At 45.1% G+C, this 15,371-nt stretch overlaps 1 protein-coding gene across 4 annotated transcripts in view; it reads left to right on the top strand.

Annotated features, from left to right (window-relative positions):
- Positions 1–15,371, top strand: part of tenm4 (teneurin transmembrane protein 4) — a 395,445-nt gene that overhangs the window by 352,638 nt on the left and 27,436 nt on the right. For all 4 annotated transcript variants that reach the window (XM_078222800.1, XM_078222801.1, XM_078222802.1 and 1 more), the window contains 4 exons: positions 1,069–1,223; positions 4,283–5,160; positions 10,030–10,202; positions 11,736–11,971. In XM_078222800.1, coding sequence (XP_078078926.1) covers positions 1,069–1,223; positions 4,283–5,160; positions 10,030–10,202; positions 11,736–11,971 — 1,442 coding nt within the window. The remainder of the gene's footprint in view (positions 1–1,068; positions 1,224–4,282; positions 5,161–10,029; positions 10,203–11,735; positions 11,972–15,371) is intronic.

The raw sequence follows: 15,371 nt of genomic DNA on the forward strand, positions 1-15,371 counted from the left end.
GGAAGTGTGATTCACACCGACAGCTGGAGGGGTGGGGCCTAAAGATGCTGGCAAAACCAGGAATCGCAAGATCGAGGCGCCATTTTTAAAGTTAAAAAACTTAATAAAAGGTCCTCTCGTCTGTCCTCCAATCCCCTAATGGCCTCCCCCCACCCCCACTTCAACACCAACAACAGGGCAACCCTCCACCAACAACAGGGCACATTCCCCACCCCCTCCAACTCCCTCACAAACATCAGGGCTCTTCCCTTCCGTGCCCCCCCCACCCCCAACCACTATACATAAAGAGACCTCCGATAGGATCCCCAGAAGGCCCAGGTTGGCACTGCCAGGGTGCCAGAGGGCAGTGCCAGGGTATTGCCTGGCCATGTCCCTCACCACTCATGGACTATACTTATCTCCGCACCCCAGGTGTGGTCTGGTTTTCATTTTTAAAAACCAACAGTGTGTGCGTGTGTGTGTGTGAAGAGTCCTTTAACATCAACATGTTGTGTGGGAACTCCTGTGCGAGAGAAACATCATGACAGAAGACAAGCAAATTACTATGGATGCTGAAAAATTGCAATAAGCTGAAAGTACTCTGCAGGTCTGGCAGCATCTGAGAGTGAGCAACAGAGCTAATGGCCGGAATTCTACCGCCCCACCCACCACGGAATCAGAGCGGGCGAGGGGTGGACAATGGAATGTCTGTTGTCCTCGGGCGGGATTTCCTGGTCTTGCTCAAGCGAAGCTGTAAAATCCCGCCAAATATGTCAGGTCGATAACCTCTCATCAAATCTTCTGACAAAAGGTCATTGATCTGAAATATTAACTCTGTTTCTCCCCCCACAGATGCTGCACTGAGTATTTCCTGCAGTCATTGCAGAAAATGCTTTCATAAAGTATTGACCAATAAAACTAATCTGTCACTATGTTAACACGTGCAGAAATATGATGAGTTTGAGCATTCCTGCCAATCCCCTTCTAATTTGAAAGTTTATGGCTTAATCAACAGAAAAAATGCATGTGGTCTGTGCCTAACCCTTACTTAACAATGTTGTTGGATTATTCATTGTTTTCCCTCACTAGGTATTGCTGTCGACAAATTTGGTCTGATATACTTTGTGGATGGAACTATGATTCGCCGGATTGATCAGAATGGAATCATCTCCTCTGTGATTGGTTCTAATGATCTAACATCAGCACGGCCTCTCAGTTGTGACTCAGTGATGGATATTTCCCAGGTAATATGTTTGTCATGCAGTATAATCTTGTGAAGCAAACAATCCATTTGCAGTTTCATCATTTATGGACTAATTGAGGATGAATGATGGAGAATATTAGCTAAAAGGTTAAGTGGTGGGAATTTCCAATTTCTCCCAGTTGTCCACCATATCTTCAACCCTAGAGAAATGGTAAAAAATGGCCATTTACGCTGATTCTTTGGAGTTTGTAAAAGTAAAGTTTATTTATTAGTCACAAATACGGCTTACATTAAAACCTCAATTCAGTTATTGTGAAATTCCCCTAGTCGCCACACTACGGCGCCTCTTCGAGTCAATGCACATAACCAGCACGTCTTTCAGACTGTGGGAGGAAACCAGAGCACCCGGAGGAAACCCACGCAGACAGTGACCCAAGCCGGGAATCCCGGGTCCCTGGTGCTGTGAGGCAGCAGTACTAACCACTGTGCCACCGTGCTGCCCACACTGTGTCAATCGTGCACTGGAATTACATCAAATGCTCAGCAAAAACCCTGATGAAATTCTAACCCTAAACAGTCCAGTGGCTGCACATTTCTCTGTACATCATGGGTTAAGTCAGAGTAGGTACATGATGTCAGGCCTAGAGTTAGCAGAACAAGTGGAGATAATCACGGGTGAGGCAGTGATTTTTTTAATCAAATAATTTTACATAATTTACTTGTAAGTAGTTAACCTGTTTTTTTCAAGCTTGCATGCATGTGTTTGTGATAATAGCTCATCACTTTAAAATGAAGTAATGTCTATGAACTTCTTTAAGTAATGTAGGCACAATTGAGATGGGAGAAACCATTTTGAGAAGAAATGAAAACATCATAAATAGAAATACTAGAATATTATTCACCTAAAAGAGATTCATATTAAGATGATTCTGTATTCTGTCTTCCTTCCTGGAAGAAACTATCCCCCAATTCACTTTCAAAATCCCACCTGCTTTATGTTTGATGCTTATTTTGCCACATTTCTTCAGCCACTGATTTGCTCAACTGCACTCACATCTCTTTGATGCCCCAGTTTCCCACAAAACCATTACTCACTCTTACCCTGGCCATTCGCCCACCAATCGCTCTGGTATGCCCCTCGCATCAAGTCCAAAGGATGCAAACTTGAAAGGATATGGTGGACCACTAGTTTAGCAATCCAGGAATCCAAGGCTGGATCTGACTGGCCAACATAAAACACTATTGGGTCTTGTTCTTGTCTGCTAAATGAGGATCATCCTGGAATGCAAAAATAATCTCCTCATGAAGGATGGTCCACTTGTTCCTCACTTCAGCACAACTAACTGTTACACTTAAGAATGAAAGTTACAGAATTGTCACAATGGCAATGGAAGGGTAAATAAAGTTGAGATGGAAGTGGTGCACTGAAAAGATTCAATTTGGGCTCCCTGCCATGTTAACTGGAGCAAGAATATTCTTTTATCTTTTTGGAAGAATAAAAAACCATTCAGTTATATCTCAACGGTCATTGTGAAATCACAGGCCATGAAATTTTTAGAAGGCAGCTTTGATTGGAAATGGGTTTTAAATATTGAAAGTTCATTAGTTTTAAAAAAGAAATTTGCTTTCTGATGCTAATGTAAATATTAGGGAAATTATGCATATTACATTGTGATGAATGCACCTCATTTATTATGGTGCTATTTCCTAATTGGCAGGAAGGTAATATGGTGGAGCTCATTTCACATCTTCTTTACATAAATCCCATTTCTTTTCATGAAAAATATATCCTAAAGAGATTTTCAATTGCTTTTACATCCCTCTGTCTCAGAATTTATCTGTCTCATTGGCGACATTTCTTTAACAAGATTAAGATGTTGCAGTCCAAGCTTAACCAAACAAAATTGAATCATTAAGCATGAGCTGATTGAAGTATTGTGTCAATATGTAAGCAGCAGGGGCTGTATCAGCTATGTGAAACATTCGTTCAAATTAATAAGAATTGTCTTGTCAGCACTCAGTGTAGGCTGTTAAAAGTAAGAATCTTTCAAGTTGTTTGATTGTTTAACAATGGAAAACAAGTGGAAACTAGAAAACAAAAAAGAATGGAGCATTTCAGCCTTCTCCCTGCATAAATTGAAGATTTTCACCATGAGGTCGGAAAGATTGTGTTTTAGATTACAATTGTTATTCGGAACCCTGCTCAGTATTTCTGACGGCCAAATAATGGGAATTCTGGAAGTCTGAAATATAAACAGAAAATGCTGGGAATCCCCAGCAAGTGACGAAGCATCTGTCTTTTTGAATATTTGCAGTTTCTTCAGTTTATGTTAGTATTCCTTATGGTATGGACAAAGAAAAAGTGAGAAATCCAAGATTTACAATGGGGGTGAATTTCTTTTTTGCAGATTGATGACTTCATGAAAGAATATTTAGGCGGCACGGTGACACAGTGATTAGCACTGCTGCCTCACAGCCCCAAGAGCCCAGGTTCAATTCCAGCCTCTGTGTGGAGTTTGCACGTTCTCCCCGTGTCTCTGTGGGTTTCCTCTGGGTGCTCCGGTTTCCTCCCACAGTCCAAAAGACATGCAGGTTAGGTTGATTGGCCATGATAAATTGTCCCTTGGTGTCTGGGGGATTAGCAGAAAATACGTGGGGTTACAGGGGATAGGGCCTGGGTGGGATTGTTGTTGGCGTAGGCTCGATGGGCCGAATGGCCTCCTTCTGTACTGTTGAGATTCCATTATTCTAGGTGTTGTTTTGTGTTGTGAGAAGTTGAGAGGAGAGTCTTTAATGCATTTTTAGTGGCGTCATATATAAATGACACAATAGCGTTCCAGTTTAATTTATATATTTAGGTCTTGTATCTGTTTAGGCCAAACTAGAAATGCTTATTGAATACTTTACTCATTAAATCATTTCTTTAAATTGCAAGCATCCATTGAGCCTTCCTTATATAAATTAAAAGTAGTCATGCAAAACCAGAAGGAAAGAGAATGACCAATTTCAGCAACATCAACATATATATTCCTGTCCCATTTCTCAGAATGAAGTCACCTATGAATAACAACGGTTGATTTTGTAACACTCTGCCCTCAGGTACGTTTGGAATGGCCCACTGATCTGGCAGTGAATCCCATGGATAATTCCCTTTATGTGCTGGACAACAATGTGGTACTTCAGATTTCAGAAAATCACCAAGTTCGCATTGTGGCTGGACGCCCAATGCACTGCCAGGTGCCTGGAATTGATCACTTCCTGCTGAGCAAGGTGGCAGTGCACTCAACTCTGGAGTCAGCCAGTGCTATTTCCATTTCCCATAATGGAATCCTGTACATTGCAGAAACGGACGAGAAGAAAATTAACCGCGTACGCCAAGTCACAACTAATGGCGAAATATCTCTAGTTGCTGGAGCACCAACGGGTTGTGATTGCAAAAACGATGCCAACTGTGAATGTTACTCAGGTGATGATGGATATGCAAAGGATGCAAAACTAAATGCCCCCTCGTCCCTGGCAGTATGCCCTGAGGGAGAACTGTACATCGCAGATCTTGGGAACATCCGTATTAGATTTGTTCGGAAAAACAGGCCATTCCTCAATTCTCAGAATCTCTACGAAGTTGCTTCAACCATTGATCAAGAACTGTATTTATTTACCCTCAACGGTAGCCATTTATATACCCAGAGCCTTATCACCGGAGATTACCTTTATAATATCACGTACACTGGGAATGGAGACATCAGCACAATCAAAGACAATAATGGAAACTTACTAAATATTCGACGGGATGCCACTGGAATGCCACTCTGGCTTGTAGTGCCAGATGGGCAAGTTTACTGGTTGACTATTGGTACAAACAGTGCTTTGAAGAGTGTGTCTACCCAGGGACATGAACTGGCCATGATGACATATCATGGCAATACTGGTCTCATGGCAACCAAAAGTAATGAAAATGGATGGACCACCTTTTACGAGTAAGTATACATATTTTGTTTATATCGAAAGGATGATACATTTTGGCAGGTATCTTCAACATAAACAGATCTTGTTCAATCAGTCGCAGAGCAGGGTATTTATAATTTCAGTCCCTTTACAGAGATTCTCCAATCTGTTCACGACACACAAGTGTGAGCCATCCCCTGATCTTAACCATGAAACCTAACAATAAACAACTCCATTAGAAATCTCTCCATTGACGTTCAGTTAAATATTAATTTTGCCCAGGAGACCACTGAGCAAGGGAAAGACACTGTCAGCACATTATAGCAGCATTGGGCTGATACTAAGATTGCATGATCTGGGCATCAGCAAATTGGCATTTGTGACTTGGATATTGAAATGCAGAATTTCATCACATGATCTTACTGGTGCCTGCCAACATTGACGACTGAAACTATGGGGTAAATTTTACTGTCCCGTCCACCGTGGGAATTGGAGCGGGCAAGGGACAGACCATGGAAAAGTCCATTGCCCTCGGGTGTGATTTTCCAGTTTCGGGGCGAGTGTGGCCGCAAAATCCCGCACCACAGCTACCTTTGGAGACCTGATGTAACTAGTTCTTGAGGTTAACCAGATTTTAATTTGCAACTTTTCTTCTTGGTGAAAAAACAGCTCCTAAATTTAATTCTAAATTTTCAGTAGTAATTTCCTTATTGCCGTTCCAACCACGTCAGAAGATTGCCGCCTGCTATAAAGTTATTTTAAACAATCCTTTCGAATGAGAAAGCTGTTAAGCCTGTTTGAAGGTCTTGTAAAATCAAGACATATAGTTTTCATTAAGCGATGTTACAGCTGAGAAAGCAACTAGTTTATAATGTCAAAGCTGGTAAAGCTGACTGATCAAGCACACTTTGATTTTGTAATTCATTTTCTTTTAATCGAATGATTAATGAGTTAATATTGGTCTCATAAAATTTCAATATGAAATGTTATCAAAAAGCTGCTCAGAATGCAGCAGGTTCGAGCCTGCAGAAAAATAACAGAAACTCCTCACCTTTGAAGGTGGGGTAGAAACAAAATAGAAAGAGGTGGTGTGGTGCGTTTTCTAACTAAGTAAACTACCAAATCTTGAGGGGGGCGATTCTCCCAAAAAAATTCTAAGTGTCGAATTCGCGTAAACACAAGAATAAATCATGTTTTTTTTTAAGTGGGAGTTCAGAGAAGAATCTCCCACACTCTGAGCACTGCAGAGCGCCCTTGCGTGAATCACGTAAACAATCAGTGGGTGGGGCCCATTCCCGCCGGGGAGGCCGGCAGCATAGCACTGCACGGACCACTGTGCCTGCACTGACCTGCCAGCACCGAGATTGGCCATGGGCAGTAGCCCCTGTGTGCTGGCCTCCTGATTGCTGGCCTGCTCGATAGTTGGCTAGCCCCGTGACCCCCGCATCACCGGCCCTCTAACCCCCCCCCCACAGCCTGATCGCCAGCCTGCCTGCACCAGTCTTGATCCCCACCGCCCGCCTCGATCACTAATCCCCACCGCCCGCCTCGATCACTAACACCCCCGCAGCCCTGATCTCCTGATCAACATCCCCAACCGCCCACCCCAACCCAGCAGCTCCGACCGACCCCCCCCCCCCGCCCCACCTCCCCGGCAGGCTGAACCCTCCACCCCACCCCAATGGCCAGCCCTGATCGCTAGCCTCCCTATCTCCTGCATAAATCCCAACTGTAGAGTGGCAGCGGGTCCCCCCACTCCTTTCGGTTGCCCCCCCATAGGCCCCATCCCCCATTAGGCCCTGCCCTCTTGGCACTGCCTCATGCCCGATGGACAGTGCTGAAGTGCCCCTGGGCATTAGCACTTTGCCCAATGGACAGTGCCACGGGGCCCAGGCTGGCACTGCCAAGGTGCCAATGCCCACGGTGCACCCCCCCCCCACCGCCCAACCCTCTGGGGGCACCCATTTGCCCCCCCTTCACATCAGTGGGGTCAGACTGCCGGCTCCCCATTAGTGGGGAGCTATTGTAATCCTCATTGGAGTGAAAGAGTGAAATACTCCTGGCAGGGTGGAGGCACGAGCGGGCTTGGAGACTTCAGCCCCGGGCGCCCAGAAATATAATATATTTAAATTAACGTGTGCAGACATTATTCAGCTCCGCGCCTATTTCTGGAAATCTGGCGCTGGGAGACGTGCCCGGGCGCCCAGCACGGATCACGTAAATCCGTCACCGCCTAAATCTCCCGCCACGCTGCACCAAAAAATCAGTGCAGCGGAATGGGAGAATCGCCCAATTGGAGTTTGTTATTTTGACTATGTTACAAATAGTTAAAAATCAATAAACTAAGGGATGTAATGCAGTCCTTATTTGCTCTCTTTATTCACTAGACAGTAACTTTTTGCTTTTTCTCACCTACATAGCTATGCTAGCACGCTAGGGCTAACCTCTTTGCTCAACAATGACTCTGGTTTATACCCCCTGAGCATCATTCTTTTTTCTGCACTTCAAATGAATTTAATGTTTAATTCGTTTTGGTCATAATTGACATCTGTAAATGGGCAAAAGAGTTGCTTCATTGGCAAAATCTTTCACTGTGGAATAAAATGACATCACACATTGATCTTATATGGTTTAAAATAATAAGTAATAGAAAATAAGTTTTCAAGAATCAGTCATGCAAAAATCATCTGAAATTGGATGGAACAGTCTTACTACACATTCAACAATACTGCCGTTACAGGAGATAGTGAGGGGCGGGGGGGGGGGGGGGGGGGGGGTGGAATTTTAACAGGTGCAAAGAGGCAGGCTTAGGCGCGTAAGAGGAATTAAATTCTCTACAAGAAACGTTGGGTCAGGATCCCAACATCATCCCGCCCTCCTCCTGGTTTCACCCAGGAGAGCAGGAACACTGCTTGGAGCTGTTAGGTAAGTGTGCAATTGGGACCAGCTGGAGGGCACCATGGTTGCCATGGACTGGTTAGGCCGAAGGGCCTGTTTCCATGCTGTATCGCTCTATGACCGTATCGCGGAATTCTACCATCCCGCCTGCCACGGAATCAGAATGCGGACAATGGAAATGTCCGTTGACCGAGGGTGGGATTTTCCAGTCTCGGATCGAGCGAGGCCATAAAATCCCGCCCTACGACTGTAAGTAATTATCATTTGTAATAGTTCATCAGCTGCTGTTTTAACCTACCTTTCTGGCTCAGACAGCCAGTGCATCGCCTGAGCTGTCAGCAGCTCCCCATCGTCAGCCTGTTGATTGGATAGCAGGGAGTGCTTCGTCACTGAAACTGGCAGGGTCGGAAACCTTTGATCAGTGAAACTAGAAATTCAGTTATGACCAGCTGAGAAGCAGGTGCTCATTGCACCCATTCTCAAAGAGTGCTTCCACCGCTTGACAAGTGATTGTTAACTTGTTAGTGGTCAGTTCATCTGTCCTGCACTTCAGTTATCAGCTGCAATTTCCTGCTATCAGTTTTCAGCAGAGTGTGGTTGTAGTTAATGTGGTTCTACCTTGCACCTTTGGTGAGGGTCAAGAGGAGCAGCAACACAAACAGTGTCAGCAGCAGTTGGAGCAACACCAGCAACAGCACCAGCCGCCTTCTCCTCAGCCACAAAGGACAGAGGGAATGAATGGTCACAGTGATCCTGCTGAAAGGAGGCGAGACTCGCACCGCGCCACCCCCCAAACACAGCTTTCCCGGCCTACTCCCCACACCCCCAACCACCCTGAGCTTCTGCCTCTCCTCAAAGTTGTGCATGTTCTTCTACAGGATAACAACCAGAGTTCTGAGCATTAGAACTGGTCAGCATCTCTGCTTTCTGCAACTTCTCAATTCTAAAAATTGTTAGAGCAATTACATACATGAATGCAAAGGCGTAGAAATTAGGCATAAAACAGGCACAATGTTGACAAATTTGACATTGGGGTGGCCTATGCCCAATCAGTATATGTGCCCAGGCGACTGCTAAATTTATCTGGCCCATTCTCAATCCTTCCAGCAGCCACCTAAAAGTTGCACATGTTGGTTTGGGGCCTAATCTCAGTTGAAGGTCATCTTTGGAAAATGTGTTGATAATCAGCAGAGCAGGTGTCCAGGACTGAGCACCTCAGGCTTCTTTAGAAGATGACCCAGTGGAATTTTTACCTCAATATCTTCATCACATCAATATGTGTGCTTAATATGTCTCAGGGGTGACCTTACTAGACCTAAACACTTTAATTTAAATCATACAGCAAAATTAGCATAACACCCAATATTTATGAAAGCAAAACATTTTTTGACATGACCAGCATTTTATTAAAGGTGGTGGATTGAAAGTATCAAGAATATAAGTAACTCAGTTGAGCTGGTAATGCTTTTTGCTGTGATTTATCAACATACAGATATAAAAATCATTTGAAATGGAAACATGATCAAGTTGACAATGGACGGTTGGTTTTCTGGCTAATATTTGTTTTTTTCAGCAAGTTTTGAATTCCCTAGTTTCAATCCAGTGTTCCCAGAAAGTCACTTTAGACTCTTCCCTCAGGACAGATGGTCCTCCTTTCATTAATTCAGTGGGTGCGTCTCAAATGCTTCATTTGAAAATCTTCCACTGCTCAGTGACTGTAAATAATGATTTATTGGTGTGATTTATTGACTTTGAGTTTCTAATATAGAAGTTCTCCTCTCCATTGCATATCTAATTACCAATCGCTGCCCGAGCAAAAATTACCCCTGCTTGCCTGATTTTTAAGACGCTGACCAAAAGAGCTTTCGTCGTACTGTCCAGTAAAAATTGGAAACTCTTGTCGGTGAAATGCTACATGGAAAGTATTGTTCGCTGTAGTTTAAAACTCAAGTTTTTTCAGTCAAGGAGCTGTATAAATATGAACACAATTGTTTTCCACTTAGGTACGATAGTTATGGCCGTTTGATCAATGCAACTTTTCCCACTGGCCACATCTACAGCTTCCGTGGGGAAATTGACAACTCAGTTCAAGTACATGTGGAAACATCAAGTAAAGATGATGTTACAATAACAACTAATCTGTCAGCAGCAGGTGCATTCTATACCCTTGTCCAAGGTATGTTCATTGATTGTTATGGAGTCTGTTAGTTATTTCCTCCTATTTGTTTTTTCTCACTGTGTGCAATTAAACGCCATGTTTTGTATTCTAACTGTATGTTTATTTGCCTATCAAGAGATCTCCAAATATATGACTAATGAGAGGGGGTGGGAGTGGCACGTTGACACAGGGGACGGCATGATGACACAGTGGTTAGCACTGCTGCCTTACAGTGCCAGGAACCCAGGTTTGATTCTGACCTTGGCTGATTGTCTGTGTGGAGTTTGCACATTCTCCCCATGTCTGTGTGGGTTTCCTACGGGTGCTCCGGTTTCCTCCCGTAGTCCAAAGATGTGCAGGTTAGGTGGATTGGCCGTGCTAAATCTCCCCTTAGTGTCCCAAATTGTATAGATTAGAGGGATTAGTGGGGTAAATACATGGGGTTATCGGGATAGAGCCTGGGAGGGATGCTCTGTTGGGAGAGTCGGTGTAGACTCAATGGGCTGAATGGCCTCCTTCTGCTCATAGGGATTCAATGAGTCAGACAATACATATTGTCTTATAAAGGCAAGCGGGCAATTGTAACTTCTGATAATGAAGAAAAACAGGATTTATTGGATTGACTGGCCATTGCACACACAGGGAGGAATTTTCCTGTCCCGCCTGCCACGGGAATCATAGTGGTCAGGGGGCGGACCATACAAAGGTCTGTTGACCTCGGGCGGGATTTTCCAGTTTTGGGGCGAGTACGGCCAGAAAATCCCACCCTCAGTGTATGATGGGTAGCTAATCCAATCTCACCCATTTTTAGCGACAAGAACATTATTGCCAAATATCACCAAAACACTGAGACTATTATAGGATAGAAATGTATCGTAGCTGTGATGCTGCATAGAAGAAACACGAGTGTTATTGTACAAGTAGTAAGAATTGGTTGGTGTAGTCGGTTATATGTTGTCCTCTGTACTTTGGGACCCGAATTCAAATCCCATCCAAATTATACAGGTCCCACATTAAATCGTTTTGGGAATCTCATTCTGACTCCCAATGGCCACAGGTCTTGGGACCAAAATTGCTGCTAATTCTTCAACATTTAAGTGGCAAGCTGCTTCAAGAGCTCGACTCTGCACCTGGCAGCACTCTACCTTCCCAAGCATTAATACACAAATGACATTCATCTTGTAAACCAAACCCATTATATTTCTCACCAGGTTTCTATCCATGGGCTGAAGAAGGAATACAGTATTCCACATAGGAAGCCCCACACCAGCCTCATTGCCATCCCATCATTTACCTTGTAAGTGGGTGGATGGAGGTTCTTGCACTTATGCAACAATATGGGAACGCACAGAACTGGAGGAGACACATTGTAACCAGGGGGGAAGGCAGGATCAGGATATTGATTTTGATGATCAGCCATGATCAAAATGAATGGCGGAGCAGGTTTGAAGGGATGAATGGCCGACTCCTGCTTCTATGTTCTATTTTTCTATGTGTGACGTATGCCATTTTCTTGGGGTGTTCACCAAGATGAAACGTTTGTATTCTTAGATCAAGTTCGAAATGGATATCACATTGGAGCCGATGGTTCACTGAGGCTTATGCTAGCCAATGGCATGGAAGTTGCACTGCAAACAGAGCCACATCTCCTGGGTGGCACTGTAAATCCTACTGTCGGAAAGCGCAATGTTACCCTGCCCATTGAGAATGGTTTAAACTTAGTGGAATGGAGACAGCGGAAAGAACAAACCAGGGGACAGATCACCATATTTGGACGAAGGCTGAGGGTGAGTAAGACCTCGCAAAATGATGGTACACAGAGTACAGAGCTTTCAAATATTGACCTCCCCTATCATTGTATCTCCTTAACCCATGTATAAGCTTTGTTGGATGTTGATTTAATGTGATCTTTCCAATTCATAAAATCATTCCAGATGAGGAAGGCTGTTCTGGTTATTTTAATTCATCCATTCAGAAAAGGAATGCAGTGTGCCTGTGCAGCACCTAGTTATCTCCTAAAAAATCCTAGCTTTTTCACCCCCATTGCATATGTTGATTATCAAATCATATAAATTCACAGAGCAGGAAGGTGTTCATCCCATTGTGCTTTGTGCCAGCTATTTGCTAAAATAATCCAAACTAACTTCCAATATGAAAAAAGGAGTTTCTCTTGACCTTAGTTTTAAATTTCCCTTTCATTTGTTGGAAACTGTGTTCCCTTGATCTCATCTTGCAATTTTGTGTGGCACAGTGGTTAGCACGGCTCCAGGGGCTCAGGTTGAATTCCAGCATTGGGTGACTGTCTACGAAGGTTTCCTCTGGGTGCTCCGGTTTCCTCCCACAGTCCAAATATGTGTAAATTAGGTGGATTAGCCATACTAAAATTGCCCCTTTGTGTCCCAAGATGTATAGATGAGATGGATTAGGGTTGGGCGGGGGAGTGGGCCTGGGTAAAATACTCAGTCAGAGAGTCGGTGCAGACTTGATGGGCTGAATGGCCTCTTCTGTAGTGTAGGATTTCTATGATTAAATGAATTTAAACTAGTATCTCAAGACCTACCTTTTTCATTCTTTTAACTCCCTTATATATCTCAATCAGTGCAGATCAGGTTTTATCTCTGAATCGGCTGGGATTTTGGAGGCCTGATTATTACTCTGTACAAGTGGGCTAATTTGGAATGTGTTAAAGTTCTAATACTAGAGGGCTGGATTCTCCCGCTGGGAGGCAGAAATTACCCTGCATCACAATCTTGCCTCCGTCGCCAGGCTACCAGGAAACAAGAATTTTCCTGGTGAAGGCCTCACTATGTGCTGGAATCGGATCTGCTTTCCCAATTGGCAGAGCTGAGGTGGGAATCAAGGCGGGCCAGCCCCAGAGTGAGCCCGCCTCTGCCTCATTTTTTTTCTAAAGTTCCCATGAACCCTTGCAAGTGGCAGCAACAGGTCTGAGCCTCAGTTGCCAAATATGTGTACAAATATGAGCCTCCTGAACCTTCCAAGGAGTTGTTTCTCCCTGCCTGTACCACACACCTGACCCGCCTCAATGTTAACTCACCTTTAAAGCTGCCCTGAAGTCCCTAAAAATCCTCCAGCTTCACTTGCAAGAGGTTTCCTAGCTTTTTGGCCTGCCCCTGTGGCCAGTCCAGTCTTTTTCTCACTCAGTGACATGGAGGGCTTCTGAAACCTGCCCACCCACCCCAGTAAAGGCCCTGCAGGGTCTGAGCTTAGCTGTTGCGATAGGGGCAGGTGAGCTTCTTGTCCTGAACCCTTTCCTGGGCCCCACAAAATTGTTGCCAGCAGAAATTGAAGCCCCAGCTGTCAATCCAAAACTCAACTGATGCAGCAATAAACAGGTCAGGGTATTTTAACAATGGAGCCTCATTGTATTCTCATTAATGAGTTTCCCACCTGAATCAATGACAATCCTGTCCACCTCTGGAGCCAAGTCAATCAGAGGCAAAACACCATTTGATGTGACGTTCCATACCTTTAAGCAAGGCTGTCGGAGAGAGGTGCAGCTGGAAACAGTGGCAGCATGAGTGGCAGGGAAGCCATCAGGTTCTCTGACGCCTGTTTGTAGGCCCTGCTGGAAGAGGTCAGAATGAGGAGGGATGTTCATTTTCCAGCTAATGGAGGGTGGGTGTTGAACATCAAGCCTACCGCGTAGAGCGAGACATTGTCCAGATAGTCAATTCCAGGAACATCACTCCCACGTACTGTATCCCGTATAGGAAGCATTTCAATGACCTGTCAAGTCTGGTAAGGGTGAATGCAGCTCTTCAATTCACTCGCTACCTCAACACATGATGACACCTCTTCACCACTTTCCAGTATTCCTAGCCTCAATCACATTCTGCACAGAACTAGGCCAAATTGCCCCACAGTGTGGGGCCCTGTATTCACCTTCATTTCTGGGGCCCCTCCCAACCTCAGGCCCCTCCTGACCCTACCCACCCTCACCCCACAGAACCCAGCCCTCACACACACTCCCTCCTTGCATGTCTGTAATTCACATACCCCCAAACCCTCACACTCTTCCCCACCGTTCCCTATCATAGAAGAAACACAGAAACATATCCTCTCACAGTCTCCCCCCATCCGCTCACACTTTCTCATTCTCACAATCTCACTCACCTCGCACACCTGGGATGCCCAAGGCAGCCTGCCTCATTCATCATGGCTGCCACACCTCTCCCTTGCGTTGGGGCTTCATTGCACACCTGTTTCTGGCCTGGGTCCACTCCTCCGCTCGTCTGCTCCCCATGGCTTGATTCGGGGCATCGCGTCTGTTGCTGACCTCTGTGCACTAGTGCTGGCGCCCGGCACCAACATGCTCACCTCGCCTGCTCGGTGGCTCCTAATGGCTTGATTCTCAAACTTCACCCCTTTACCTCTCGTTGTGGTCTCGTGCGCGTGTGTCTCAGGTTAACCATCCGTTACCACCTTTCCCGCTCTTTCAGACTCACCAATCAGAATCTGATTTTGCTCTGCATTTACTGCCAATATGCTCAACATGAGCCCATCAGCAAATGCAGAGCAATCAGCCTCCAATTTGATGCCTTGTGCACTGGCCCGGTGTGGAGGCCCCCCATTCGCTGGGCCCTGTGCCTAGGCAGTATGTGTTTCACTGTAATTCCGCCTCTGCTCCCATCCTCTGTTCTTACCGTATTATGATGTGGAGATGCCAGCTTTGGACTGGGGTAAACACAGTAAGAAGTCTCACAACACCAGGTTAAAGTCCAACAGGTTTATTTGGTAGCAAAAGCCACGAGCCTTCAGAGCGCTGCTCCTTCGTCAGGTAAGTGGGAGTTCTGTTCACAAACAGGGCATATAAAGACACAAACTCAATTTACAAAATAATGGTTGGAATGCGAGTCTTTACAGGTAATCAAGTCTTAAAGGTACAGACAATGTGAGTGGAGAGAGGGTTAAGCACAGGTTAAAGAGATGTGTATTGTCTCCAGCCAGGACAGTTAGTGAGATTTTGCAAGCCCAGGCAAGTCGTGGGGGTTACAGAAAGTGTGACATGAACCCAAGATCCCGGTTGAGGCCGTCCTCATGTGTGCGGAACTTGGCTATCAGTTTCTGCTCAGCGATTCTGTGTTGTCGTGTGTCATGAAGGCCGCCTTGGAGAACGCTTACCCGAAGATCAGAGGCCAATTGCCTGTGACCGCTGAAGTGTTCCCC

The sequence above is a fragment of the Mustelus asterias genome, chromosome 10 (assembly GCF_964213995.1).
Source record: "Mustelus asterias chromosome 10, sMusAst1.hap1.1, whole genome shotgun sequence".
NCBI lineage: Eukaryota > Metazoa > Chordata > Chondrichthyes > Carcharhiniformes > Triakidae > Mustelus > Mustelus asterias.